Source organism: Cyprinus carpio, chromosome A6, assembly GCF_018340385.1.
Source record: "Cyprinus carpio isolate SPL01 chromosome A6, ASM1834038v1, whole genome shotgun sequence".
NCBI lineage: Eukaryota > Metazoa > Chordata > Actinopteri > Cypriniformes > Cyprinidae > Cyprinus > Cyprinus carpio.
Genome location: NC_056577.1, coordinates 24,286,343 through 24,314,127, shown reverse-complemented (window position 1 = coordinate 24,314,127; position 27,785 = coordinate 24,286,343). Strand labels below are relative to the sequence as shown.

The 27,785-nt window shown below is 37.3% G+C and overlaps 3 protein-coding genes across 5 annotated transcripts; all 3 read left to right on the top strand.

The window, feature by feature from the left end:
- Positions 1-297: 297 nt before the first annotated feature.
- LOC109091440 (integrin beta-7-like) lies at positions 298-10,853 on the top strand. 3 transcript variants are annotated; one of them, XM_042758548.1, is made up of 16 exons: positions 298-711; positions 2,165-2,228; positions 2,332-2,411; positions 2,816-3,014; positions 3,283-3,453; positions 4,021-4,262; positions 4,393-4,548; positions 4,699-4,794; positions 5,115-5,204; positions 7,805-7,945; positions 8,065-8,255; positions 9,026-9,138; positions 9,247-9,454; positions 9,907-10,097; positions 10,228-10,388; positions 10,571-10,853. In XM_042758548.1, exons 1-16 carry the CDS (start codon positions 709-711, stop codon positions 10,670-10,672), a joined length of 2,208 nt encoding a protein of 735 aa, XP_042614482.1. In that variant the 5' UTR covers positions 298-708; the 3' UTR covers positions 10,673-10,853. The 3 variants fall into 3 exon arrangements, with proteins under 3 accessions (XP_042614482.1, XP_042614480.1, XP_042614481.1); XM_042758546.1 differs by having other exon boundaries at positions 8,912-9,138; XM_042758547.1 differs by lacking the exon at positions 5,115-5,204 and having other exon boundaries at positions 8,912-9,138.
- A 536-nt stretch (positions 10,854-11,389) lies between these two features.
- Positions 11,390-24,142, top strand: LOC109091441 (separin-like). The gene is made up of 32 exons (XM_042759202.1): positions 11,390-11,621; positions 12,053-12,147; positions 12,269-12,574; positions 13,050-13,361; positions 13,416-13,529; positions 13,624-13,735; positions 14,344-14,471; positions 14,559-14,752; positions 14,838-15,077; positions 15,196-15,340; positions 15,437-15,602; positions 15,706-15,842; positions 15,960-16,094; positions 16,177-16,293; positions 16,418-16,586; positions 17,502-17,630; positions 17,720-17,876; positions 18,081-18,190; positions 18,534-19,750; positions 19,848-20,265; positions 20,355-20,489; positions 20,869-21,082; positions 21,193-21,386; positions 21,724-21,851; positions 21,984-22,106; positions 22,197-22,340; positions 22,420-22,584; positions 22,655-22,759; positions 22,904-23,019; positions 23,111-23,194; positions 23,297-23,461; positions 23,551-24,142. Exons 2-32 carry the CDS (start codon positions 12,067-12,069, stop codon positions 23,750-23,752), a joined length of 6,162 nt encoding a protein of 2,053 aa, XP_042615136.1. The 5' UTR covers positions 11,390-11,621; positions 12,053-12,066; the 3' UTR covers positions 23,753-24,142.
- A 596-nt stretch (positions 24,143-24,738) lies between these two features.
- Positions 24,739-26,929, top strand: LOC109091442 (prefoldin subunit 5-like). Its single transcript, XM_019105201.2, has 6 exons — positions 24,739-24,868; positions 25,489-25,591; positions 25,710-25,741; positions 25,916-25,990; positions 26,139-26,244; positions 26,329-26,929. The coding sequence occupies exons 1-6, from the start codon at positions 24,803-24,805 to the stop codon at positions 26,406-26,408; spliced, it is 462 nt and encodes a 153-aa protein (XP_018960746.1). The 5' UTR covers positions 24,739-24,802; the 3' UTR covers positions 26,409-26,929.
- The last annotated feature ends 856 nt before the right edge of the window (positions 26,930-27,785 follow it).

Genomic DNA, 27,785 nt, shown 5'->3' with positions numbered 1-27,785 from the left:
CATTATATTGTTACATAATTAAAATAAAACATCAAATATACTAATCCTACCACACATCCTAGTTTTCTTTTGTTGTCTTCACAAGAGCGCCGTCATGTGGCGAAAATGTTCTCACCCTAGTAACCTATAATCTAGTATATAACTGCTGTCTTGAGTCAATGCTATAAATGTTCATCATAACCTTAATAATAATAAATAATAAATACCCACTTCTTATCAAATGCTATAGCTTTTTATTTTTATTATTATTATTATTATTATTATTATTTTAAGCGTGTTGCATTTGGCTTGAGGGTAAAGTTAAGAATGAGGACACGCACAGACAGACAAAAATCTAGACGGGAAGAGGAAGAGGTAAAGTAAAGTGACCACATTATTCCCGTATTGCTTGCGCGCTTCCTCTGTTATGTGATCAATATGCTGTGTCTCAAATCCTAGTGCGCTGCCTAATCTAGACAGCACGTTTAAACATCATAGGCGCGCAAAATTTTTGGGGAATCACATACATGTGCAATATGTTTTTTTTTTGGCATCATAGCCGCGATATCTGACCTAATATTTTGCACCTGTCTGTGACGACCAAATGCTGTCTAGGTAGGAAGCTCACTAATTTTTGAGGCAGCCATAGACACGCCGATGAGAATTATGATGACGCTTTCAGTGACCCTTTGATTTTCTTTCACACGCTCCGCGCGACATCTCCCTTTTATGGTAAGAGACTCCATTCAAATGATCAATTTCGATGTGTTGAATTAGAACTCAATATAAACGGTTAGGTTTTGTTAATACTTGGCAGCTTTAGCTTCTAATAGTCTGTAAAGTAAATTTTTTAATTGGCAGAAAAGCAATTTTCTGTGGTGCTGTTAGGCTGAAACTTGTGGGGATGACTAAAATTGAATTACTGTTTGGGTGTACCACTTTCTTTTAAAGAAAGAAAATAAATTAATAAATTAAGTAAAACAAATAAATAGTATATTGGTAGCCAATAAATAAACATGCATAGCCATAGTTAACATGAAATTTGGCCTTTTCAGTTTATCAAAGGGTTAAAAACTTAATAATGACATATTAACTCTACCATATAATATATGAAAATACTTTGTGTGTACACGATTAACTTAATATGCCATTTCTTACAGGGTATCTCTAACCCACACCCCAAAACAGTTTAAAGGTTTTCTAATTAGAAAAACAACAAAATACATACAAACCCACATACTGTTAAAACCTACTGCCAAACTTCTCTTTCTGTGTTCAATTAAGGATGTATTAGGTTATTGTAACAAACTTTATTCTACCATTTCTGATTTCTTTATTATTTTACATACTACATACTGCTTGCTTTACTAAATGATAAAATGAGACACCATCAGGTGCAGTAACTCTTACTGTCTGTTTGTTCTCTGAATGTTTCCATTGCTAAAACAGGGCCAACTCACACATAAAATGTGAGAATGTTTTCTTTCACTTGCTATTTGAAATAGAACAGCGGTTGCACATCTCCTACTTTGTGGGTCCTACTTAGTGTGGTCTGTGACTCTGTGCTTGATGAACGACAATTACAAAAGAGGAAGGGTGACATTCTGTGGTTTTGTATTTTGTATGACTGTCTGCCACCTTACTTTCAGATGGATTGCAAACTTCCATCTTGTAATGTCAGTTGTCTGGTGTTGAGTATGTTCTCATGCATAAGAAGAACAGTGTGCAATCTGTTGGAAGTGCAGTGGTGCTTTTATATATATTTAGCTCTGTTCCTCTTTATTCATGTGCGTGTTATATGGTGTACTATGTCACAGTATATCATTGTAAGATATAAAAAGAGATCATCAGATCAGAAGTATTCAAAATAAGGCTCAGTGTGATTTGTTTCAACATGACAGTTGAAAAATTTTTTTTAATTTAATACTGGTACAAACATAATTTGTGTAAAAAGAAGAAGTTTGTTTTGATTAAAAGTCATGTAAATATGAAAACAAGAGTGTTTAATGAGAACTTTTATTCTGTATTATTGTCCTTTTACTAAATTGATGGTATCATGGAGATACAGTATTACTACAGGTATATTTCATATTAGAAATTAGGAAATGTTAATCAAATGAGCTCAAAATGAACCTTTTGTTATTGTAACCTCAGGAGTATAATAAAATTCTCTTTTTTTCTGCAGATGAAGGCTGTTTTGATAGCTTTGCCGGTTCTCTTTTACTGTTTGGAACAGAGGTTTATACTCGGTAATGCACTTGGTCTCTTTAATCACATCCATCCCTTTTAAAAAAAGTAAAACCAGTCTTTGATGCCTTTTTATTTGAAATCATCTGCATATGTGCATTTTAGGGAAGGAACCACTTTGCCAATCTCACTCTTCGTGTTCTGAATGTATAAGGAGTCCTGGATGTGCATGGTGCAGACAGATGGTAAGTGAACCTGCTGCAAGAATCAGTTTCCATGATCAGGAAAGAGATGTCAGTCTTTGTCTGCCTGAGAGAACGGAGAAAAGAGATTGCTGAGAAACAAAGCAACCATTATACGTTTAACCCTGACAAATATTTTAAGGTTGCACTTTGCGATGTGTGCCCTTTTGAAGACTCTTTTCCTGCTGTGGTACCTGTGGCTGAGCATGTTTTTCTTTGCAAATTAAGCAGCTGCTTAAAGTGTTACTTGCCATTTCTTTGTTATTATTTATGAAATTTACTAGCAATATATGTGTGGAAAAAATTTCTACACCTATTTTTTCGGAGTAGTCATAATAATATTATTGTTAATATTTATTTATTTATTAAATGATTGTGCTTGTAATGCAAATTTCCTTGTAATGCAGGACTTCCTGAAACCAGGTGAGTCAAATGAACGGCGATGTGATTCTCCCGAGGCTCTGAAGGCCAGGAGATGTAAAGAGGATCATGTGATCAATCCTGGAGAACATCCCTTGACCTATGTGAAGAACAGTGACCTCAGCAGCGATCGTGAAAATGTGGTCCAACTTAAACCTCAGAATATCAACATCACACTCAGAGTTGGTGAGTTTAAGGCTCAGACATACAACAGCATGCTGCAACATATTGGAACATAAGCTTAAAGCCATTTGCATTTAAACTTCAGTGTAATTATACACTTTAGTATGCAGATGTATTATTATACAGCAAAGATGTACAGTCATATGTTTCTTACACATAAAAATAATACAAATTGGCCACACAAGACAGTTAGCACAAACTATATAAAAAAACCACAGTGCTTCTGCAGTCTTTGAATCGTTTCTTCTGATTATTCCTTTTAAATCTGCAGGAGTTCCACATGAATTCACAGTTGAGTTTAAGAGGGCTAAGGGTTACCCTATAGATCTGTACTACCTGATGGATCTGAGCTATTCCATGAAAGATGATCTGGAGCAAATTAAAACCCTGGGGCAGAAAATCCTAAAGAAGCTGAAAGACATCACAGAAACTGTCCGGATCGGTGAGACAATATGCTAACTGAAATACTAACATCAGTTGGTGACTGACCAATGGTGAATTTTCCACATCGTAAACAATAATTGTTTTAGTAATTCACAGTTTTTGAAAGCATAAAGAAATCTGAACTACTGGTTTACAGATGCATTGTTGATCAAAAGTGACAGTAAAGTAATTTCCAAGAATCCTGAAAAAAATGTATTATGGTTTCCACAAAAACTAAGCAGCAGAACTGTTTTCAACATTTTTAATAAGAAGAAATGTTTCAGCACCATCACAGGAATAAATTACATTTTTAAAAATATATTAAAATAAAAAACTGTTATTTTAAATTGTACTATTTCTTTAAATACTATTAAATATGTCACAGTATTACTGTTTTACTATATTTTTGATCAAATAAATTCTTCTAAGCGTTAGAAAATCTTACAGATCCCAAAAATAGACTTCATTAAAATATAAAAATATATGTAAAATAAAATTATAACAGAACTATTTGAACTGCAATTGTAAAGAATTAGAGATGTATTAATGTCATTCATCCCAATAAGCCATTCTTACTTCCTTTCAGGTTTCGGGTCTTTTGTTGATAAGGAGATGTTGCCGTATGTCAGTCAGGTGAAGTCAAGACGTCAGAACCCCTGCCCCAATCGCATAGATACCTGCCAACCAGCTTTCAGTTTTAAGAATGTCCTGCCCCTGACTCAAAATGCCAGGGATTTTGAACGAGAAGTTAGCAAACAGAAAATCTCTGGCAACCTGGACGCTCCTGAGGCTGGTCTGGATGCCATTATGCAGGCTGTGGTCTGTCAGGTGAAAACTGCATGTTAACTCTGTGTAGTATATGGTGCATGTAAAGAAACAGATTCGAACCGATAACTTCATCCACAACTCACCATAGTAGCTACATAAAAAAGGCTTATTTTTCCATTTCTCACCACAGGATAAAATCAGATGGGGTGATGTGACACGGATTCTGGTTTACACATCTGATGATACTTTCCACATGGCAGGAGATGGACGACTAGGTGGTGTCTTTCAGCCACATAATGGACAGTGTCATCTCAGTGATCAAGGTTCCTATAATGGAAAGGCCTATGTGAGTATTGCACATTTAATGATGAACATTCTTTGTGTTTTCTGTTGTAGATGGATGCCAAAAAATAAAAACAAAAAATTAACTTCAAGAACAGTTCAAGTGGTATAGTTTGTATGTGAAGAAATAAAATCATTATAATTTGTCCTACAGGATTATCCATCAGTGGGCCATGTATCTAGGGTTCTGCAGGATAACAATATTCAGCTCATATTTGCTGTGACTGAGGATATCTATCCAGCATATAAGGTGTGTGGGAATTATTTATACCACTGTTTAAATGTTTGGGATCATTAATTTTTTGAAAGAAATAACACTTTTATTCAGCATTAAATTGATTAAAAGTGACAGTAAACACTTATAAATTATTGCAAATTTCATTTGATCATGCGATCATGTGATCAAATAAATGTGCACACTGTCACTGGGGATAGTACCTACACATTTGTACATAAAGAGTCCATATGGGTACCTTAAAGGTATAAAAGTGAATTTTTAAATTATAATTTTAATCTCTCTCTTTTCCATCACTCTCTCACACACACACACACACACACAAACATTCACAGGCATTGAGTGCATTGATTCCTCAGTCAGTGGTTGGGGTATTAAAGAATGACTCCAGTAATGTTGTGGATCTCATCTCTGAAGCCTATGGGGTGAGGGTTTTCATATTTTAAATTTTGACCTTATTTAGTGATGTTGGCTTGTGCACTGGCTCTACTTGCCATTTGAAATAACAGGAATAACAAGTGTCTCCTAGAACAAAACCATCAGTGTTTCCCCGCAACCTTGTTTTCCACTTCTTAAATGGTTAAATCATTTACTAAATGAACTGAAACTGTGTTTATGTATTACACTACCTACATGTACTCAATGCAACTTATAACATCCAAGTGAAAGATATAACACCAACATGTCATAAAAAAAACAATCACTGAGTTGGAAAAAGGATCATGCCCTTGTGTCAGTATTTTGTTGAACCACCTTTTGCTTTAATTGCAGCCTTTAGTCTGTTGGGATATGTTTCTACTAACTTTGCACATCTAAGCCCCTTTCACACTGCGATTCCGGAAAATACACGGGTAATGTGTTCCGGTAATTGTTCCCGGGTCGCTAGATTTTGCTCCTTTCACACTGCCAGTGATTACCCAGAATATGTGCGTGCATTCACACACAACCCGTAAAGGTCCCGTGAAGACACGTGATATCATGTTGTCCCTTACGAAAAAGAAGTTTATTCAAGTGTGCTATTAGTATACTTCTTTTAAACTAAAAATAGGAAAGTATGCTTTTAGTTTACTTTTTATGTACTTCTCAGAAATAGGCTTTATGTACTCCTCAGAAATATACTTAAAATGACATTTAAGTATACTTGACTTATACTTACAAAAAGTCTAAATATACTTGAACTTAAGTATACTTAATAAAATAAACTTGAAGTATACTACTTTTTGGTAAGGGGTGATGTGTAATGTACGAGTCGAAAACGCTAGGCACGTTAACTTTCACTTAAGCTGGCGAACGATCTCAGCTTCAGCGCGCAAAGTGAGGAACTATCTGACCTCTGCTTCGTTACAGTTGCACATATTTGTTTCGTCGTGAATGTTGATCTACCTTCAAAACACACTAAAAGTGTTGCGCGATAACGTGCGTCATCATAACAACACGGCATTAGTTCTGGCTTTTGTTCACACAGCACTCGTTCCGGGACTGAAACCGGCAATGTTACTAGGTCCCCAACCCGGGATCAATCCCGGAATCAATCCCGGGACGTGTTTGCGTTCACACAGAAGGCAACCCGGCAATGTTCCGGCAATTTTCCGGGTCCAACGTGCAGTGTGAAAGGGGCTCTAGACTCCAGTCCCTGCTGCAGAGAAACACCCCCAGAACAGGATATCACCACCTCCATGCTTTACTGGAGGAATGCTGTTATTTGGATGGTGAGCTGTATTGGATTTCTGCTAGACAAATCTTTCGGTGTTGAGGCCAAAATTCAATTTTAGTCTCATCTGCCTCAGAATCTTCGAGATGCATTTTAGCAAAGCTCAGGCTGACTGCATGTGGCCTCTCTTGAGGAGAGAATTTGTGATATTGTTATCACATGCACAAAATGACCACACTTTGTCATAAATTCCTGCAACTGCTTCAGAGTTGCTGTAGGTCAGCTCTTGGTCAGTAGCCCCTCACTGCAGAAAACAAGATCCAGGGGGCGTGGTTGGATCCACATCTAGGGGGTGGAGATTAGTAGGTGTAGGGATGGAGATGGGTGGGTTTAGGGATCAGGAGGTGCAGACGGGTAGGTTTAGATATATGTAAGTGAGAGGATCTGGATCTGGATCCAAACATGCCCCATGGATCTTGTGTTCTACAGTGAAGGACCATCTCCTCTTGGTCGCCTCTCTGAGTAGTTTCCTCCTGGCTCTTTCATCCAGTTTGGAGTGACTTTTGATCCAGGGAGGGTCTGTGTTTTACCAAATACCTTCCACTTCGTAATAATAATAGGCATCACTGTGCTTCAAGCCATTGTTAAAGGTTTTTGTATCCATCTCCTTACTTGTGCCTGTCCACAACTTTATCCCAGAGATCTTTTGACAGTGCCTTGCCGCCCATAGTTTATTGTCTGCTTCAGTTGCACTACCAAGGACTGATATTCTCCAGGAAAGCTCTTTTCATGCTGAGCTAATCAAAATGACCACAGCTGATCAGCTTTATTTATTTCTGACATGTTGGTGTTATATCTTTCAGTTGGATGTTATAAGTTGAACTGAGTAAATACAGCTAGATAAATCAAAAACTGTCTGTCTTCCTTTTTAGTCTGCAAAGCAACAAAATGTGATTATTTTAAAGAGGGTGATTCTTTTCTCTACCCACTGTACATACCAAATAAATAATTATCATCAATTAAATGATTAAATTTAAATGATCTTATTGTGATCAGATGAAAGTCAATAAGCTAGCACAGTATAAGAAATTGCTTGCCAAGAGGATATAATCAATTTCAGCTTAGTGATCATTATGCAAAAATATTGGACCACAAAATGAACCATTTGACCGTGATGAGCCTCATGATGTTTATTTATTTTTTTCTTTATGCCAACTTAATGAAAAACTTTATTACATATGGCAAATTTTAAGGATTAAATTAGGGTTCAAATGATACACTTTTGCCATAGACTTTTATGTTTTTGCTTTAATAATTCATTTATCACTGTATATTATTGTACATATACTAAAAATACATGTTTTTGTGGGCCAGAATTTGTCGTCCACGCTGGTGTTAGAGCAGGAGGGAGCTCCAAAAGAATTGGACGTGTCCTACGCGTCTACATGTAAGGGCAATCAGGCAGATATTGAATGGAAGACGAAAGGAGAGTGTCAAAATATCAAGCATGAGAAGGTAAGCACCACCTACAGTGGTTTCATCTGAATTATCAGCAACCAGGAAACATTTGTTGGTGTATCTCATAAGACTGATGGAGTTTTTTTGTTGTTGTTGTTGATACATTGATTTTATAGATTACTTTTCAAGTACGTCTGAATGCGTCTGCATGTCTGAAGGAGCCGCAGACATTTCGGATCAAAATGCAAGGTATCAATGAGGAGGTGAAGATCACAGTGGATACGGAGTGTCACTGTAACTGTGGTGTTCCAGAGAAGGATTCCAAACACTGTAACAGTTCAGGAACTCTCTCATGCGGCGTGTGCAGGTAGATCCCCCTAGCGTCTCGGCAGGGAACTACATAAGCTGACAGACTCTATACCTTGATTAGAGGGTTATTTATTTATTTATTTACCTAAAAAATTAGTGTACATTAATTTACATTGATACAAATGTAAATGTACCCGAGTTAGTGGAAATGCTATTTTTTTATCAACAATATTTATACTACCGAGCTGCAAAAAAGAGAAAAAAGCACAATGATTGAATCTAATTTGCTATCACAGTCATCATTAGGTCTTAAAATCCAGTCACATTTCCAGTCACACTTGTCACACATATGTAACCCTCTCTGTGAAATCCAGGCTAAAGTCTCAAAATCTGATTATTAGATAACAAGCATCAAAGTTTGATTTCAACCATTAATTTCACTATGATCTTACTCAGTAATAAAGATATCATTGTTACATTTTCAAAGAATGTTCTTTATCTTATGAAGGAAGATTTTATATAAAAAACAGTAAATCACCAAAAAATTACTTTTAGCTGTTCTCTTTTGAATGATTGATATGTGATGTGATCACCATGTAGATTTATTTAAAAAGCTCTTTTAAATGAAGACCTTATTTGATTTAACAGCTTTAAATGTTGACACATATAATACTGTGTCTTACATTTTTTTAACTTATAAATTATGTGTGTTAGCTGTGATGAAGGGTATTTGGGTCAGCGCTGTGAGTGTGTGCAACAGAGTGATGCGGACTCTACTGCCAACATGGTGGCGTCCTGTCGGCCTGACAACAGCTTGCTGGTTTGCAGTGAACATGGCACCTGTGAGTGTGGCAAGTGTGTGTGTCAAGGCCAGTTCAGTGGGAAATTCTGCGAATGTGATGACAATAGTTGCGAATACCGTAATGGCTTTCTCTGTAATGGTAAGTACAGTGGATTGTCACAAAATTTAGCTATTTATTTTATTATCTTTTTTTGAGTTTTAGATTCAAACCTCAATATATATCTACTCCTCTGTATATTTGTCATAGGTAAAGGCAGATGTAAGTGTGGAAAATGTATCTGTTCTAATAACTACACGGGGTCTGCATGTGACTGCTCGCCTCGCCAAGACAAGTGTTTCAATGACAAATGGCTTTGCAGCGGTCAAGGCAAATGCAATTGCAACCGTTGTCAGTGTAACCCAGGCTTCAAGGGAGAGCACTGCTCTGTATTGATTAATGATTGCATGCTGTTGAAGTGAGTATCTGTCTCTTCCTGTGATCTGATATCTGTATTTCAAGATTATTTTTAGTGAGGTGTGCATTCGTGTGTGGGTTTGTTTCTTCTTGAAACCACAATTTCAGTTTTCTCTTCCTAAACTTTGAACTTTCAGCTAGTAGACAAGGCAACAGTTTTCATTTTCATTTAGTTTATTTCATTTAGTTTGATGTATTAAAATAACTAAAAGTAATACTGAAATCAAAACAAATAAAAACTTTATAGATATATTAAAAAACAGAATATATAAAACTAAAACATAATTTAAAATATTACTAAAAACTATAAAAGTATCTATACTAAAATAACTCTGCTAGCAACACCAAAGTCATGGGTTCGATTCCCATGGAATGCATGAACTGATAAAACACCTTGAATGCAATGTACTACAAATGTATGACAAATGTGTCTTTGTGTTAATGTCTCTGTAGGGACTGTGTGGCTTGTCACATGGAAGTTGGTATTCCTGATACCAATGTCTGTGCTATAAGATGTTTGAATGCTACAGTATCTCGTCTTGAAGGAACTCATGAGCTGCATTGCACATATCAAGACACCGTTTCGTACGATGTGAAACTTGGTGATGACGGCAAAATTGTTCTTCAGTATGCAGACCTGCCTCGTATGTATTGAAATCTAATTTAATTTAATTTGACAAGACCGTAAAATAAGCACACTCTTGAACTCATATATATGACACAGAATGGATGTAACTATGAATGTTAAATGTTTGTTTTTTTTTGTCTCTGTAGGTTCTGTTGATAAGACTACACTTATAATTAGCATCTCTGTGTCAGGCATAATTTTAATTGGCATTATAATAATCATTATTTACCGTTGCCTGGTGGAACTGTACGATATTAGAGAGTACCAGAACTTTGTAAAAGCACAGAAACAGACTGAATGGAAAGAGGTAATGTACACGCAAAGACACTCTGTGTTATTAACCACTTAAACTGATTTAGCTTTGATGGCTTTAAATGTAGAGCAAATTATAACCTGTGTAGACAACATATTGTTCGAGTGTTTCAGTGTGAAATTAAAGAATTCACAGACTGACCATTTAATAATCAAATGTTTCTTTGTTCTGCACAGGTACAGAATCCTCTTTTTAAAGGTGCCACGACAACAGTGTATAACCCTTTGCATATGAAACACGACGAAAATGAAAAGGAACTTTCTGAGCCGATTATTTAAAGGGGTGGTTGATCAGTTGTTTTGAAGGCTTGATTGTGTTTATGGGGTGCAGTGGGACATGTGTTCATTATTTTCACTTTTTTCACCTTTATTCTACACCGCTGTTTCCGTTACATCTTACATTGTGCCAACTTCATTCAAATAGATATTCTAAGCTAGCAATAAAAACATTTAAATACAAGATTGCAAGATTGTTGTAAATACTGTGATGTATTTTATGCATATTAATATATATGCTCAACACAATGCCTTTTTTCAACTATAAATAAATATAGAGCATTTCTAAAGAATGCCATTTTATGAATAAAATAAAGTGTTTAACATTATTTGATGTTTGTGAATTTTGAAGCAGCTGAATTGCTAAATAAAAACCACAATTATGTATTTTAGATCTTATATAGCAGCTTCACAGCTTACATTATTACTTTTTTTTAAACAGTTACTTCAAGTCATGTCTGAGGTATGACCTGAACAATTTTATTCCATAACCTTTAATAGTGTAATTGTTTTACTTGTACTTAAACAATAAAACATCCATTCAAAATTTCAAAAAAAAAAAAAGATTATGTATTCTTTCATCTTTTAATTTCAGTTCACTCAGCAGGTCACATTCTATTGTCCGTTTCTATTTCTGAATGACTAAACTTAAATGTATCACAAGTAAGGAAAGCATAAACATTCTAAACACTACAGTACCCATGTTCCTCTTCCGGGACGCTGCAGTTTCCCGATAGGCTTTGCGGTATTTTAAACAAGTGCGCGGCTTCATTCCGCGTTCCGCTGCTGTCGTCCAAAACAACGGCGAAGTGCGAGTGGAAATAATTTATATTACCTTTATTTAAACACATTTATTAAAGATACACATGAACGCAATTCACAACACTCAAATAGTCTCGCCGTTCCTCCATATTTGACTGTTTAACCTGGCATGGTGGTGGCAGGCTAACAGGTTTGTTTGATTTGTTTACACTGATTGAGGATTAACGCTGGCCTAAGTTAGCTAGTTAACATGCTAGTTTGTAACCGAATTTCAAAGTGTACAAGACAGTATTGCTGAAGATCATGAAATACACTTTTAATGCAGTAACGTTAACTCAAGAGTAGATAAATTGGCATTCAGCCCGTGTATTCTCAAACTTGTATTACATAGTTGCGTATTTTGCTTGGATGTGTATGTGTATGGATATATATATACAATATACACACACATACAGTATATATTTTGAAAATATTATATATATATATATATATATATATATATATATATATATATATATATGTATATATGTATATATGTATATAAATAAAACGTTATATGTTATGTTACTAAATCGTCTCATATCTGAATGGCTTGTCATTAACAAGTAGTTTGTTTTGCAGTCAAAACGGTGATAATGAAGTGCTTGAGAACAGAGGAGTACGTCCAACAGTTATCTTGTGTAAAGGACACTGTAGTTCTTCACGACGAGCTGAAGGTAAACATTGATTTCTATGTACATGTGAGATTAGGAACAGTTTCCAGTAAGCTAAAATCTGGGTTTATTTCATGTATGATGCACACTACTCTGGAGCTTTTCTTATTTTCTTTTGCTGCAGAAACATGTGGATGATGGTTTTGGTACATATGGGCGCACAATGTGCGATCGTATCATCCGGGCTTGCAACCAGCGACTGGGAAGTGGGTCTTTGGACCCTGCCCATCAGGAGCAGATAGTGGAGTTGGTGGAACTTGCCGTCCAAGGGTTTGAATCGCTCGAAGAGTCTGGAATCCAGAGCAGTCCATTTTATCTAGAGAAAATAGTGTTCCACATCCTACAGAAAGTCACAAGTCTTGGAGCTCACGGCTCTGCTTGTCGATTGGGCCAACTTATGTATAGAAGACTAAAGCGTTTGTCTGCAGAGGTACAGTATGCTTGAGATGGCAGATTTCACATGGTCATGACCAGTGTTATTTTCATATTATTTATATTCCATTATAGTTGTTATTGATATTCTTAATTAGAATTTTTTCAGTTAATTTTATTGCTTCACCCTAAACTTATTTCAGTTATGTGCCAAGGCAACATTTCTAATTTTCAACACAACATTTCTTACTTTCTTTCTAATTTTCATCTTGTATTTAAATTGTTTTACTTCAGTTTTATTTAAATTAACAAACATTTTTCTAATATTTTAATTTTAGTTAATGATGATAACTATTGTAAATTGAGTGTTCTTTCATTTTAAATATCGAGTAATCTGGTAGAAATCATGAAAGTTCATTGGTAAAAAAAATTGGGGGAACCCTGGAGACAGTTATTCCTTTCAAATATAATGGAGAGTATCCATATTTCAAGGTGCTTTCTGTAAACCTCATCTTTTTTTGTTTTGTCAACAGACGGAAGACTTTCATGTTCTAGTGCGGAATTGCTTCGCAGTGCTGTGGAACAGTCTGCTGTCCAACAGAGCAAGTGGCTCCACCCTCCTTCCACGGGACAGACTTCACTGTCAGCTGCAAGCTTTAACTTTCAGACTACTAGAACAAGGGTCCAGCTCAGCCTCTTTCCCATCTAAACTTCCTATGTTCGTAGAGGAAGTGGTAGTAGAGTATGAAAGATCGTGTGGGAGTTTTACTCATGATGATGTGAGTTTTCTTTCCTCTGAATTACGAGAACTGTTCTTCGGCCCTTTGATCAATCCGCAAGACTCTGCACTCTAATATTTTGCTGGTACTCATAAATACGTGTTTGGAATATGAATTTTTTTAAGGCTTGTGTTTGTGTTCCAGGACTCATTTTCACAGCAGGTGCAGTACTCGCTTTGTTTCAGTTTTTACCAGGGCTTCATTTGCACATATGATAGTCTTCATGCATCTCAGGTAATATGCTAAACTTTCTTGAGACCTTGATCAAGTTTTATGATCAGCTAGATGTTTCACATTCATGTCCTTCATTTAACTTCTGCATCCAAAGGTGTCTGCAGGCGATGCTCTGGACAGGGTCCTGTTGTACTGTCAGGCGACAGCAGGACGGATGCTTGCTGAACTGCGGACACTCAACCAGGACAATTTTTTACATAAAGCAGGTACATCTGCCTAAAGTCTGCATGCTAAAATCTTATTGGACGAGTTGTGTTTGGAGCTATTGTAGATTAGACACCTTTCAAAAGTTTAGGGTCTGTAAGATATATTTAAAATGTTTTTGAAAGAAGTCTTATGCTCACCAAGGTTGTATTATTTCATCAAATACAGTAAAACTGCAGTATTGTGAAATGATTATAATTGAAAATAATTGTTTTCAATTTTAATATATTTAAAAATAAATGTATTCCTTTGATTAAAAATAAAGAAGCCATTGCTCCAGTGTCACATGATCCATAAGAAACCATTCTATTATACTGATTTGGTGCTCAAGAAACATTTCTTGTCAAACGTTTTTGTGCTGCTTTATATTTTGTGGATTTTGATACACTTCAGGATTCTTTGATTAATAGAAAGTTTACAAGAACAGCATTTATTTGAAAGACATTTTTGTAACAATGTAAATGTTTTTGTCACTTTTGATCCATTTGTTGTGTCCTTGCTGAATAAAAATATTAATTTCTTTAAAAAAAAAATTGTAATCACACCATTACAGTTTACAGTGCATGTAAATTGATTTCTATATTAATTTGTCTTTTTTTTTTCTCCCTAGTGTGTGCAGTGAATAATGTGGTATATGAGCTGTTTAACAGGAAGCTGTATGAGGGAGCCTTTGGTTTGGCTGTGATTGTGTGTCAGGAGCTGTGTAAGGACTGCCCATCCTCTCTTCCTGTGGACAGGGTAAAAACCGCAGCTTAATCTGGTCATTTTCAAGTTGTATGTCAATATAAGCCTCTCATCTGTTGGTGTATTATGTGGATGTTTCAGGTCAACCGCTGTTTCACGCTGACAGTGCAGTGTAGCCGCCGTGGGGGTCAGCTGGAGCGGGCTCTAGACTGGATTGTGCGCTGGATTCGGGTTTTGGGCATGCAGATTTTGGATCATCTCACAGAACCTGTGTCACTGTGGGTCAAAACCAAGTCTGATGCTGCCCGAGCAGGAGAGGATGACACACGTCTAAGGTAGCTTAAACTAAGCCCATCAAAAAAGGGTTTCCGATTGTTTAAGTGTGACTGAATGTGGTAATAATGGACTTTTTTTGGTCAGGACTCTGAGGGATGGGTTAGGAGAAGCAATAGATGAAGAGGTGATGATGTGTTTGTTAGAAGAGGAGTTGCGTTTGTATAAGGAGCAGACTGGAGACACAGCCCAGGAGCGCTACAACACACTCTGCGACCTCTTGGATATCTGCCATGAAGAAACCCCACACACACTGAGACGGGCTACATATCTGTGTGAGATGGCACAGGTTGTGTGCTACCAGGACTTCAGCCAACAGACTGACTGGTGGGTAAACATGACCACAGGACCATATTTAGTTTAAAGACTTTTTCTGATTTTGTCTTATTTGAATCAGAGAAAAAAATATGGAGCACTTAAGATCTTTTTTGTTCTTGGTAATCAGCTCAGCGGTTGACTTTACCCATGAAGCGTTGAGGTTGCTGGAGGTGGAGCCAGAGACAGCAGAGAATGCTGATAGGCTGAAGGATGAGAAGGCACATGCCTCCCTGTGGCTTTACATCTGTACTCTTGAGACCAATTTGCAGGAGGTCAGTGCCTTGGAGAGAATTTACATCTTCTATTTTCATTACAAAACTTGTTAACCATAATGTACACACTGGACAACATCACTTGGCATGTCACAGGCTGTGGACACAGAGAAGCGATTGCGTGCAGTGCAGGAGGAGAATAAAATGGAGGTGAATATGGATCCTGTTCCCACTAATGATCTGGAGTATGAAGACAAACAGAAATCACAAGAGAGCCAGTTAGTCTATGATGGACTACGCTTCAATCTACTGGCTCAAAGCAGTAAGTCATACACTCAAACGCAGAATGCGGAAACCAGAACAGGTTTGAGAAGCACTGCTTTATGGGATAATCTACTAATGTGGTTGCTTCACGTGTGTGTCAGAGCTGAGTGAGCCTTTGGACAGATGTTTGTCTCTATGGCGGAGTCTGCTCAAGGGGTCTGTGCCTGCAGTTAGAGACCCTAAACTCACTGCTTCTTCCATGACACTGATGGCTGCCCTCTACACACTTATGGGCAAAGTAAGACTACACACCCACATAACTCTGTGTAATCTGTGTAACATCAGTTTACTCAAACTCATCACCAAGAGAGAAGTATTTGAGACTCATTTTGAATAATCAATATGTCTCTGTTAGCACCTGCAAGCTCTGGAGGGATATCAGCTCGCTGCTGCTCTTTTCCACAGCCTCGGTGATGCCCAGAATAGTGCGAATGCCTTTTGCCACTCTGCCAGAATCCTGCTGTATCTGGGCTCTCCTACGCTTGCACAGGTGAATGATTTTTTACACTGTACCTCTGTACTATAATATCTTAACTTGTTGTTTACCCAAGAACTTTGTCTGCTTGTTTCAGGTGGAGTTAGAAAAAGCAGAACAGAGTTTGACCTCTGTCCCGAGCTCTGAGGGCACATCTATTATATCCATGCTTGCTACGCTGCAAAAAGCACAGATACACTATGCTTTAGGACAGGTAATATTTGTTCATTTAACTATTTATGGACCAGTGAGTCAATTTAATCCAGGTCTAGTCTCTGTGGAAATGTTTTACACTGTATTTGCATACTTGCTCACAGAAGCACTGATCTCTTTCTCAGGTGGAGCGTGGTGTGAGCTGCCTGATGGAGGTGATAAAGGAGTCCACTCAGCATCATTCTAAGAGCTGGTACCTGCTCAGGGCACGAGCACTGCAGACAGCCAGTGAATACTTGAGTCTGGACACACAGACTTTGGACTCACAGCTACGTCAGAGCATCACTCAGCATGGTCAGCTCTCATCCAATACACACTTTACACATCTAGATACCACAAACATAACTTATATCCTGCATGAGCTTTCATTAGAGCTAGGAGAAAAAAGTTGCTTAGTTTTTAACAATAGAAATATAACCTTTTCTTGTTGTTTGAATTCATTTCAATACATGAGTTAATATGTTGGACATTGTTTGGGGTCAAAAAGATTTTTTATGTTTTGAAAGAAATCATTCTCAGCTGGATTTATTTGATCAAAAATACAGTAAAAACAGTAATATTGCATTTTAAAAGAACTTTTCATAAAATATTTTTGAAAAGTATACCCAATAAGTGAATTTATTTGATTATACATTAAAATCTAACATTGTGAAAATACCACAATGTAAATTAACTTTTACATTTTTATTGTAAACATTACAATTTATTATTGTGATGGCAAAGCTGAATTTTCAGAGATGAAAGCGGATCCTTCAGAAATCATTCTAAAATGCTAATTAGGTGCTAAAGTAATATTTCTTATTCTTGTGTTGAAAACAGTTATGCTAATACATTTTTTTCCAGAATTCTTTGATGAATAGAAGGTTTAAAAGAACTGCCATTAATTTGAAATTGAAATCTTTTATAATGTGTCCTTGCTGCATAAAAGTGTTAATATCTATAAAACTTTATATATATATATATATATATATATATATATATATATATATATGTATGTATGTATATATATGTATATATATAGTTTAAAATTATATATTTTATATATATTTTTTTATATGTTAAAAAAAAAAAAAAAACTTACTGATCCCCAAACTTTGCAATGATAGTGAATGTAATTTTGAACAACTTGATAAATATGGACCGAAAATTAGTCACATCACTTACCCTTCTACTATGTGTGAGTACATTTGTGAATTGTGTGTGGTGTAGGTATGAAGACTTCAGACACGGCTCAATATGAAGGATTAAAGCTTTTGTGCAGCCTGGTGATGATGTTGCTGGGAAATGGGTTTTACGGAGCCCCTGGACCAAACACAGACACACGCTTTGTAGATCAAGGTACAACAAACTGTAACCATTTCTAAACAGATTTGACTGCTTAAAAATATTTTTGGTTATTTTCAACTTGGTGTGTTTTCTCTCTGTAGGAGACAGTGTTGTATTTAAGTGGCTGTTGCTGAGTGAGGTGCTGGTGTGCTCTGAAAGGATGGTGATCGTGAGGAGCAGCAGTGGGGCTGTTCATGAAGCGAAAGCTCAGTGTCTAGAGGCTCTCAAACTGGCCACCAAACTGCAGACACTCAGCCAGTGAGTACATACTCTGTATCTGTGAATGTGAGAGGCAGAATGTGTGTGACCGCTCAGATCAAAACGTGTGTTTCTGACATTGAGCAGCAACAACAAAACCAACTAATGCTTTTTCTTTTAAGCAACAAGCAGGCTTGAATATGCTCCTGGGATGCCAGACAAATTGTTTGTGCTTTTGTAATCACATATTATTTTGTTTTATAGCTGTGCCGAGCTGTTGGTGTTGAAAGCAGAACTGGAGCTGATGAAGGGTGCAAATGAAGCTAGTAGTTTGGATCTGGAGCAAGTTAGAAACTTACTTGATCTTTGCACAGGTAAAGATGTAATTACAGACACTTAAATTCTCCTCTGTGAAAGGTTAGGCCAGAATTACCAGGTCAAGACCCCTTGAACCCTCAGTAGTAGTGGTCGACCGATATATCGCCATGGCTGATATATCGGCTGATATTTGGCATTTTTCAAATATCGGCATTGGTCGATAAGTTTTTCTGCTTGGCTAATGTGTTCGAGGCGGGACTTTTATTTTGACGTAGTTATTCAAATAAAAAATGTAAAACATTATTTATGAAAACTTATTTATTTAATTATTTAATTACATTTTAGCCAGTAATTTTAAAATCAAAGTTTTTATTTTGGGTTCTTCTCGTCTGCATATAGATTTCGGCCAGGGAAAACAACAGAAGTCTGAGGTAAAAATAAAACCACGCAAAGGTCGGCCAGCTGCCCCTTCTTCCTCTGGTCATGCCCCTGAAGAAGATGATGATCTGTGTGGAATCCTCAGTTCTCGCGCCTTTCTCAAGGAGCCTGTGGAGACCATGTCTAGATTAGGAAGCCAAGGAGCATCTCCCCCTCTGAAGCCCAAACGCCAGCATGGGCTTTCCTGCCTGACCCACGCAGACACCTGCTCCTGTCCCTGCTGCAGCGAGCTCAGTGTGGCTCGAGTCAGTATCCACTGGGCACTGTTACAGGCAGACCTCCAGACAGACCCAGAGCGCGCTCGCCGACTACGCCAATCTGCCAGGAAACACTGCCGTAGTGTCGCTGCTAAGCTCCAAAGCAGTTTGGCTGCTCTTGTGTCTAAAAAGTCAGCTGGACTAAGTCTGTCACTGCTCCAGGCAGAACAATGCAAAGTGCATTTGGGCACTGTGCTTCAGCTTCTGAGAACAGGGGACAAAGGGAAGTCTACAGTCCTGTGGGAGGAAATCGAGGCAGGATTGGAGGCAGTGATGCCCAAAGGGGCACTGACACCAGAGCTTGGGCCCATCAGAGCTGCTCTGCTGGGGGCCAAAGCTGTGTCCTGCTGCTTGGCATTGGCCACGAAGAAACAGTGTACACCTGAAGAACTGTTTTCTTCTGTATGGGACTGGAATCCACCAAAGGTTAAACCACAATTAAAACTCAAAAACGAATCAAAGCATCGCTCCAAGAGCCCTGTTTCTGACACAATTCCTCCAGAGGCAGGTGCAGCATGCCACACAGATGTTAAGAGTATATCTGCAGAGCATGAAAGCAGGAAAACCAAAGAGTTCTCTGTAGTTTCTAAGAAACCTAAGGACTTGGTGCCTAAAATTACCATCACAAAATCTTCCATGGTTTACAAAACACCTAAAGCAGCCAGGACAATCCGGCCCAAATCTGTCTCCACTAGCACTGGCATTGGTGACTTAAGAGCCTTTGACTTTACTAATGAGGTCCCTGAAATTTCTGTCAACTTTACACCCTCATTACAACCATCTGCCAGCCATCGTGGGATTGCAAAGTCAAAAATTGTCCCAAAGGGATCGTTTGAAGTTTACAAAGATTCTTCTCCTGCAGAAGAGAAACCTGTGATCGTGCCAGCTGCGCCTAAACGAACCAAGCGCTCTCGCTTCAAGGTTTGGCCCATTGGTTTCACACCTCCTGAGATGATGGTAGAAGATATCTTTATATCATAAATCATTATTAATTAATTACATCTGTTCTGTCTCTTAGGTCGAATTCAGTGATGAAAGTGACACTGAAGCCATACCTCCTGCTGTAGTGGAAAAGTCTGAGAAAAAGCAGAATGCCTCCAACTCCAAAACATCTCGCACCCTGAAACCAGCTCTGAACTCCATTCCTAGTGACGCCAAACGTGTGAACCCCACTGTAGAACCAGAACCTCCCCGACGCACGCGGACCACTAAGAAAACCACAGCCCTCCCCTCTACCAGCTGCCTCTCTTCTGAGGAAGAAACCGGCTTATCTACCCAGACACGCACACGCAGAGGACGAGCAAAAAAGAGTCAAAGTTCAGAGGCCACAGAGGAGCCAGAGAGGATGAGGATGATTAAAGAGGATGAAGATGAGGTTGTTTTGGATATCAGCCTGGAGGAGCTCAGAGGGTCTGACACGGAGATGAATGATGCAGGTGTGTTTGTTGAACAAAACTGATATAAAGTTATTTCTCATTTGACTAATTCTCGTTGGACTGAATTAATTGTGTGTATGTGATTCTAGGCAGCCCAGATGCTGATTGTGAGGTCTTGAGAAGAGATCTGGCTGCAGATGTTGGACATGAATGTTTCAGTGAGCTCAGAAGAAATGGACAGAATGGCTCTGGATCTCACACAGCCCTACCACATGCATCTTGGGGTCAGTAAAAAGAAGATTTTTAAAAAATGTACTACTTTTGTTCAGCAAGGATGAATTACATCGATCAAGAGTGACAATAAAGACATTTATAATTATAATGCATTTATTATACAAAATATATATATTTAAAATAAATGCTGTTCTTTTGAACCTTCAAGTCATCAAAGAATCCTAAAGAAGTATCATGCTTTCCACAAAAATATTAAGCAGCACAATTGTAATATTTCAATTTTATTGTATTTACTTCATTTTTGACCACATAAATACAGCATTGGTGAGCATAAGCTCATGTTTTTAAACTTTGGTATTATTTAGGGCTGTCAAAGTTGAGAGATTTGATTACCATAAATGTATTTGTTTTGTTTTATTTCATGTTTAGCTGACCTGTCAGTAGAGGCGGTCCAGTCGTACCTGCGTTCCTCATGGCTCCTCCTTCACCACTTCCCGCCTCCCTCTCTTTTTCCCCACATCTGCTTACTGCTCGCTCAGTCACTTGGACAAACTGATCCCATCTCTACTGCGATGCTACATGCACAGTCACTGGGTGTGTCCACTCGCCACCATTTGACCCGTCATGTGGTTAGCCAGTTAAGGTATGTCAGTTAGTATGAAATGCAAACATTTTGACAAAAAATAATCACACCCTGTCTCCTAAAGCATTTGCATTATGAATAGAACCTCTTCTCTCTGTCTGTTTCTGTAGGAAGCTGAAGAAATCTTGTAATGATGTTACAGAAGGTCTTGGTGCTCTGAGTCTGGAGGAAACGTCTGGGGCAACACAGTCTCAGAAACTCTCTGCACTAGAGCAGATCTTTTCCTTCAACTCATCGCACCCAACACAGTTCCCACAGACACACTGTCACCAGTTCACACAGCAGCTGAAAGATCTGCCAGCAGGTAACGACTGGCACTGTTTGTGACAAATATGCAGGGGTAACAAAACATTTGAATGAATTATGCATAATTGCAAGAATGATGCAGAATGATTTGAAATTGATGAAATTGTGCTGGTTCAAGGAAATTGTATTACTCTGCAGCCACTCTGGAAAAAAATTAAGAGTCAACTCTGAATCCATATCGCTTTTATTTAAGGCAAATTTAAAAAATACAGGTTTTTAAATCGCTTTTTTTACTCTTTCAGCTTGTTACTCAACATAAAAATAGCCAAGGATGCTGTCATGGGTTTAAAATGCCAGTCAACCAGCCATTATAATTGGATGTGTTTTTGCTCTAGGAATAACAGTGTGCATGCTTTCGCTCACGGGTGTCTATCCTGATGAAATCGGCAGCACTATTCTTCTGACCCGACTGGAGCGCGGCTCTAACCCAATCACTGTTCGAATCCCTACTGCAGACAGAAAGGTACAGATATATTTGCGTGATGTTTTCACTACTTTGGTGTATTACCTAATGCAACAGGTTTGAAACATTAAAATCTTTTCACAATGAGAAGGAAATGGGGAGATGTTTGTTATTATTTGTTTTTATTTTTAGCGCTCTGTTGCTGTGCTGTTAGAAGAAATGGATGGAGTATTGAAGGGGCAAAAGCAAGTGAGCACAGTGGCTGAGAAATCGCAGTGGTGGGAAGGAAGAAAGGCTTTGGATGTTCGTGTGGAGGTGAGAGACACGATCTTTGATAGTTCGAAGAAAATGATTCATGTAAAAGGATGGATGTTGGATACAGAATGCAATGTCTTTGTCCTTCAGAAAATGTTAGAAGAGATGGAAGAGGCTTTAGGTGTGTGGCGAACTCTACTCCTGCCTTTGACCTCTGACCCTGAGCTTGAAGTTCAGGTAAAGTGCTTCCAAAAGGCACTGAAAGGAACAAAGATCACAGAGGACATTCTTAAGGTATGTGGCATCTCTTGGCACCTGCATTAGTTCAATCATCACATGTTCCCACCTTCTCAATACTTCTTTCTCTCTGAAGGTGGTTCTCTCAGCATCTCCACTCCTGTCCCTGCCAGAGCTGCAGTGCCTTGTGGAGGGGATGGGTCAGCAGGACAAGGACTTCCTGAGGCTTCTGCAGGGTGGTGTGGCTAAACTGAGAGGAAGGGAGGAGCCACAGGGACATACAGTTCTCATCTTAGACAAGGTACACTGTCATAAATCTGCTTGGCAATTAGATTTTTTGAGCCGTATGCTAAACATTTTGTGTTTCTCAGTTCTTGCAGAGGTTGCCATGGGAGAACATTGCTAGTTTGAAGTCTCGTTCTGTCACTCGCATGCCCTCATTACATGCAGTACTTGGACACAGTCATCTGAAAGAGGTATATGGTCCCATTCAATTCCATTAAAAGCAAAATACATTGTATTCTGTCATAATTTACTCACCCTCATGTTATTCTGAACGTTTCTTCATTTTTAGCTTAAACCATTTCTTTAATGTGAATTGTTTGTCTGTCTTTTCTCAGATGGATTCAAGTTGTGTTCTGTCCTGTGGTGTGAATCCTAAGAAAGTTTACTATGTGCTAAACCCAGATAGAAACCTACCTGACACTGAGAATCGCTTTAAAGAATGGTTTACTGGGTAAGTTCACAAAATGTGCACTAACACACTGACGGACAGTTATGTAACTGGTCCTGTTTCCAATTTGTCATCTCTGTCTGTGACTGGCCAGTGAGCGAGCGTGGCGGGGGGTCTGTGGAACTGCTCCTGACCCAGATAAACTACAAGAGGCTGTGACCACCAGAGACCTTTACATGTGAGTGAAACTGCAAAAGAGTTGCTATTATTTATTTAATAAAGCACTGATGAAATATGAAGTGATTTGTGTCTGACAATATGTATTTGTACCTCTGTGTAGTTACATAGGACATGGTGCAGGAGCCCGGTTTCTGGATGCTCAGAGGGTTTTGAAAGGGCCTGTGCGGGCAGTAGCTCTTTTGTTTGGCTGCAGTAGTGCTGCTCTCAGTGTACATGGCCACCAGGAGGGAACAGGAATCATCCTCAGCTACTTGACAGCAGGATGGTAAAGTGCACATCCATGTACGAAAATATTGTGTGTAGGTGTTTATGAATTGCTTTATCATTAAGTAGAGTTCTTTGTCTCTTCACCAGCCCATTAGTGCTCGGGAACCTGTGGGACGTGACGGATCGTGATTTAGATCGTTTCACGTCGGCTCTGCTTCAGTCCTGGCTCTCTGCTGGTTCTGGCTCCTCCCTTCTTCAGCATTTAGCCCAATCACGTAACGCCACACATTTAAAACATATAATTGGTGCTGCACCCATTGCATATGGTTTGCCTGTGTATATTCACTAGCCCAGATTTGTACTATTCTTCACAGCTAATGTAGTAAATTTTTAAAGTGTAAATGCAACTATCTGTTATTTAAGGTCTAAAAAAACCAACCTCAGGGCTTGTTTACAATGCAAAGAATAAGCTCTGCCCATATGAAAATGAACCTAGGAAATCTAGGATTAAATCTAACTTGGGCCTAGTTGACAAGCTCATTGTGTTTAGCCATTTTAAAGTCCTGATTTAATTTCTGTTGTGTGGTGTTGCTGATATAGTAACCTCGAGATTTTTTTACTCAAGTATTTGAAGTCACATGGTTTTGATGTATAAGTTCTTTCTTGTACATTTTTATATCCTCTGTAAGTTATATCAAATGCCAGACTGCTTTAAAATAAAATGATTTTATAGTCTGTTCTTCACAGTGGTGGTTATTTCAACTTGATATGGTGTAGCAGGAATGAGGGAACTACATTTGAAGAATTAGAGTACATACAGTGAAAAACAGCATGAACAGGGCAAGTGTTAATAATAGATCAACTGACAGGCAGCTCCAGCAGCAAGGACCATAAACAATGAAGCCTGTGTCTTCAGAATGTCAAGGACAGCGGTTTCAGAGGACATGGGGGATCTAAATTTCTAACATGCCTCAGATGTTTGTCTGATATGTGTGCAGGGGCAGACATGATGGATCAGAGGAAAGTGGAACCCAATAATAAGATTTTAAATTAGTTTAATTTGTCTTTTTCAAGTATTGATTTTGATTTCTTTGATTCACATGTTTTTACGTTTAGGCAAAATGGCATGTGCATAAAAATAAAATACTTGTTCAGATTGTATGATGCTCCAGGGCGAATCCAATCTTTTAACTAACATTAGTAAAGACAAAAATCCATCAAGAGTATTTGCGAGCATTACAGAGTATTTGAATTATTACTTTTTTTGCAGTTTACTTGACTTTTCCGGGTTTTTTTAACTGTTGAATAATGTTTTTTGAAATACAAAATCATTGTTAAAAGTCCTTCCAGTTGTGTCCGGTTGACCCGGAAGTTTTCCTCACCTCATTCTATTGTCAACATGGCGGTGAATCTAACTGAATTGTCTCTTCCACAATTAGAAGGGTTGAAAACTCAGCTTGATCAGGTAAAATGTATTATAAATATAACCATTTCCTCATTTCATTTTGAGCCGCAGTATACACTGATATAATCAGTCAATGGTTTAGTGACGTGCACGCAGCGGCTGTCATGCTGTCTGTACGCGTGCTGCTGCTTGTGCTCTCTATTCACCATTAAACTGATACCTCGGCCAAATGTGAATATTCTGTCATTATTCGCTAACATTCTTGTTCTTTCAGTCCGTATGACTTACATGTTTTTTTCCTCGTTGAGCACAAAAGGAGATGCTTATATAGTATGGAATGACTGCCAGTCGGTTAACGTTAGATCAAAACATTATCCCTTACGTTGATGAAATTATGAGGTTTATTTCTCTTTAAATGTTTCCTTTAAATTAATATTTTAACGAGAATATAATGAGCAATGTTATTTATTGTGTTTATGTATATATATATATATATATATATATATATATATATATATATATGTAAACATTTTAAAGATTAATTTTTATTACTTTTATTTTGCTAGGTTGGGACAGAGCTGCACACATTAGAATAAACTTTTTTTCTATTTTTGTCTTTAGTAAACTGCAATTTATCAGAGCCATGGTAACAAATAAAATGACAGGAATTTGTTTTCTAGGAAACAGAGTTCCTGTCATCATCCATAGCTCAGTTGAAAGTTGTCCAAACTAAATATGTGGAGGCCAAAGACAGTTTGAATGTACTTAATAAGAGCAACGAAGGTGAGTATTACTGCTGAACTTTATTCAATGCTCATTTTAAATAAATTGTTTCATTGTTACATCTTTAGCTAAATCTAATCTGTACACTGAATTCTTTTAAATATTTTTTTTCCCTCAGGAAAAGAACTACTTGTACCTCTCACCAGTTCTGTATCCTCTCAACAGCTCAGCTGAGTGATAAACAAGTGCTGATTGATTAATTTTGTCTTGGAAAGTATCAATCCACCATCAGACCCTCAAAAATGTCACACAGGCAGTTTGGTGTTTATGTAAATCATTTGCATTAATCACAGATAAGTTGTTCCCTTAACTGCTTTATTGCAGATGTATGTGCCTGGAAAACTGAATGATGTGGATCATGTCTTAGTGGATGTCGGAACAGGTTATTTTGTGGAGAAGGTGAGCCAAGATTTTACACATCTGTATTTTATATATATATATATATATATATATATATATATATATATATATATATATATATATATATATATATATATAAGGTTTTAAAACACTACCAAAGAAATCTCACTGCTTTTTATCTTTTCAGAAAGTAGAGGATGGCAAAGAGTTCTTTAAGCGCAAAATTGACTTCCTTACAAAACAAATTGAGAAAATTCAGCCTGCCCTTCAAGAAAAACATGCTATGAAACAAGGTAATTACACACACACACACACACAAAAAAATTGTGCACAAATCGTAAATGCATTAAATAAGAGTTTAATTTCCCTCCTAACAGCTGTAGTGGAAGTCATGAATATGAAGCTTCAGCAGCTTCACAGCCAACAGGCATCACAGTCTGGCACCACCAAAGCCTAAAAACACTTCCAAGCAGCATGGCAGAAAATTGTGGGGAGGTCCTGAACATTTACCTTTCAGATGGAGCCATTCTAAATCCTTGAAATGGAGAACCACTGCTCAGATCTCCTTGGGGGGGGGGAAAGAAAGTCCAGCACTTTTTTCCTGCATCAAACAACTAATCCGCTGGAATTCACATCTTTGGAGGAGATTTACTTTGTGGCACAACATAGCTTTGTGGCAAACATTTGGCATGGATTTTTTTTAAATACAGCAAATATTTTGACAGTAAACATTTACATCTGAAATTGGCTAAAGAAAATATCCTTGTTTTTCTAAAAGTGAGTTTAAAGAAATGTACAAGTATCTGCATTTCATTACTTGTATTTTCATGTGTCAAAACAATAAAAGGAATAGCTTGATTTATTGTCCCAAACAGTTACTAGTCCATGTTACAGAGAGCAGAAACGTTATGACTACAGTAAAATGTACAATTTTCCACCCATGCTGAAAAAAATTAAAAGTTGACATTTAAAACCTGACACTGTGTGTAACATTCATTCAAATTAACTTATTCTGTGTAAACTTCTGAATACAATTATCTAGACATATAATGTACACACACACACATATATTTATATATTTATACATATTTATACAGAGCACTTTACGATTACGATTTTAAAATATTTCAATAAAGTCTAAATATTGCTAAATAGTTGTTAAATAATAAAATTAAAAATAACTATTCTATTGTAATATATTTTAAAATGTAATATATTCCTGTGATACAAAGCTGAATTTTCAGCAGCCATTGCTCCAGTCTTCAGTATCACATGATCCTTTAGAAATCATTCTAATATTCTGATTTGCTGTTTGAGAAACATTTCTTATTATTATCAGTTATTACAGTTGCACTGCTTAATATTTATGCAGAAACCATGATTTACTACCATTTATGTTTAGGGTGTGTGTGTTTAATAGAACTTAATGTTTTTATGCAGTAAATATGCAATCAACTGATCAACAGTGACAGTAAAAACATTTAGGCTATAACGTCACAAAATATTTCATTTCAAATATTGTTCTTTTGAAATATTCATCAAAAGAATCCTGAAAAAAAATTACATATATTTACATATTACATATAAATTACAAATATTAAGCAGCAAAAATTGTTTTAACAATAAAAATGAGAAAAAAAAACACATTATTAATAGCCCAGCACAGCCAATCAGCATATAATAATGATTTCTGAAGAATCATATGACACTGAAGATTGAAGTAATGATGTTTAAAATTCAGTTTCATAATATTACTGTTTTTACTGTATTTTTTATACGTGTCATTACTTAAAAAATCATAATGAAGAGCATAAGCATCTCAAATGACAAAAAT

Bases quoted from the DNA above. Each gene is read 5' to 3' on its own strand.
- LOC109091440 (XM_042758546.1), top strand. The intron at 9,455-9,906 runs GTGAGTATCTGT...ATGTCTCTGTAG, and splicing joins AATGATTGCATGCTGTTGAA to GGACTGTGTGGCTTGTCACA. The intron at 10,389-10,570 runs GTAATGTACACG...TGTTCTGCACAG, and splicing joins AACAGACTGAATGGAAAGAG to GTACAGAATCCTCTTTTTAA.
- LOC109091441 (XM_042759202.1), top strand. From the start codon at position 12,067: ATGAAGTGCTTGAGAACAGAGGAGTACGTCCAACAGTTATCTTGTGTA. The intron at 13,530-13,623 runs GTAATATGCTAA...CTGCATCCAAAG, and splicing joins ATAGTCTTCATGCATCTCAG to GTGTCTGCAGGCGATGCTCT. The intron at 23,195-23,296 runs GTGAGTGAAACT...ACCTCTGTGTAG, and splicing joins ACCACCAGAGACCTTTACAT to TTACATAGGACATGGTGCAG.
- LOC109091442 (XM_019105201.2), top strand. From the start codon at position 24,803: ATGGCGGTGAATCTAACTGAATTGTCTCTTCCACAATTAGAAGGGTTG. The intron at 25,592-25,709 runs GTGAGTATTACT...TTTTTCCCTCAG, and splicing joins ACTTAATAAGAGCAACGAAG to GAAAAGAACTACTTGTACCT. The intron at 25,742-25,915 runs GTATCCTCTCAA...GCTTTATTGCAG, and splicing joins TTGTACCTCTCACCAGTTCT to ATGTATGTGCCTGGAAAACT.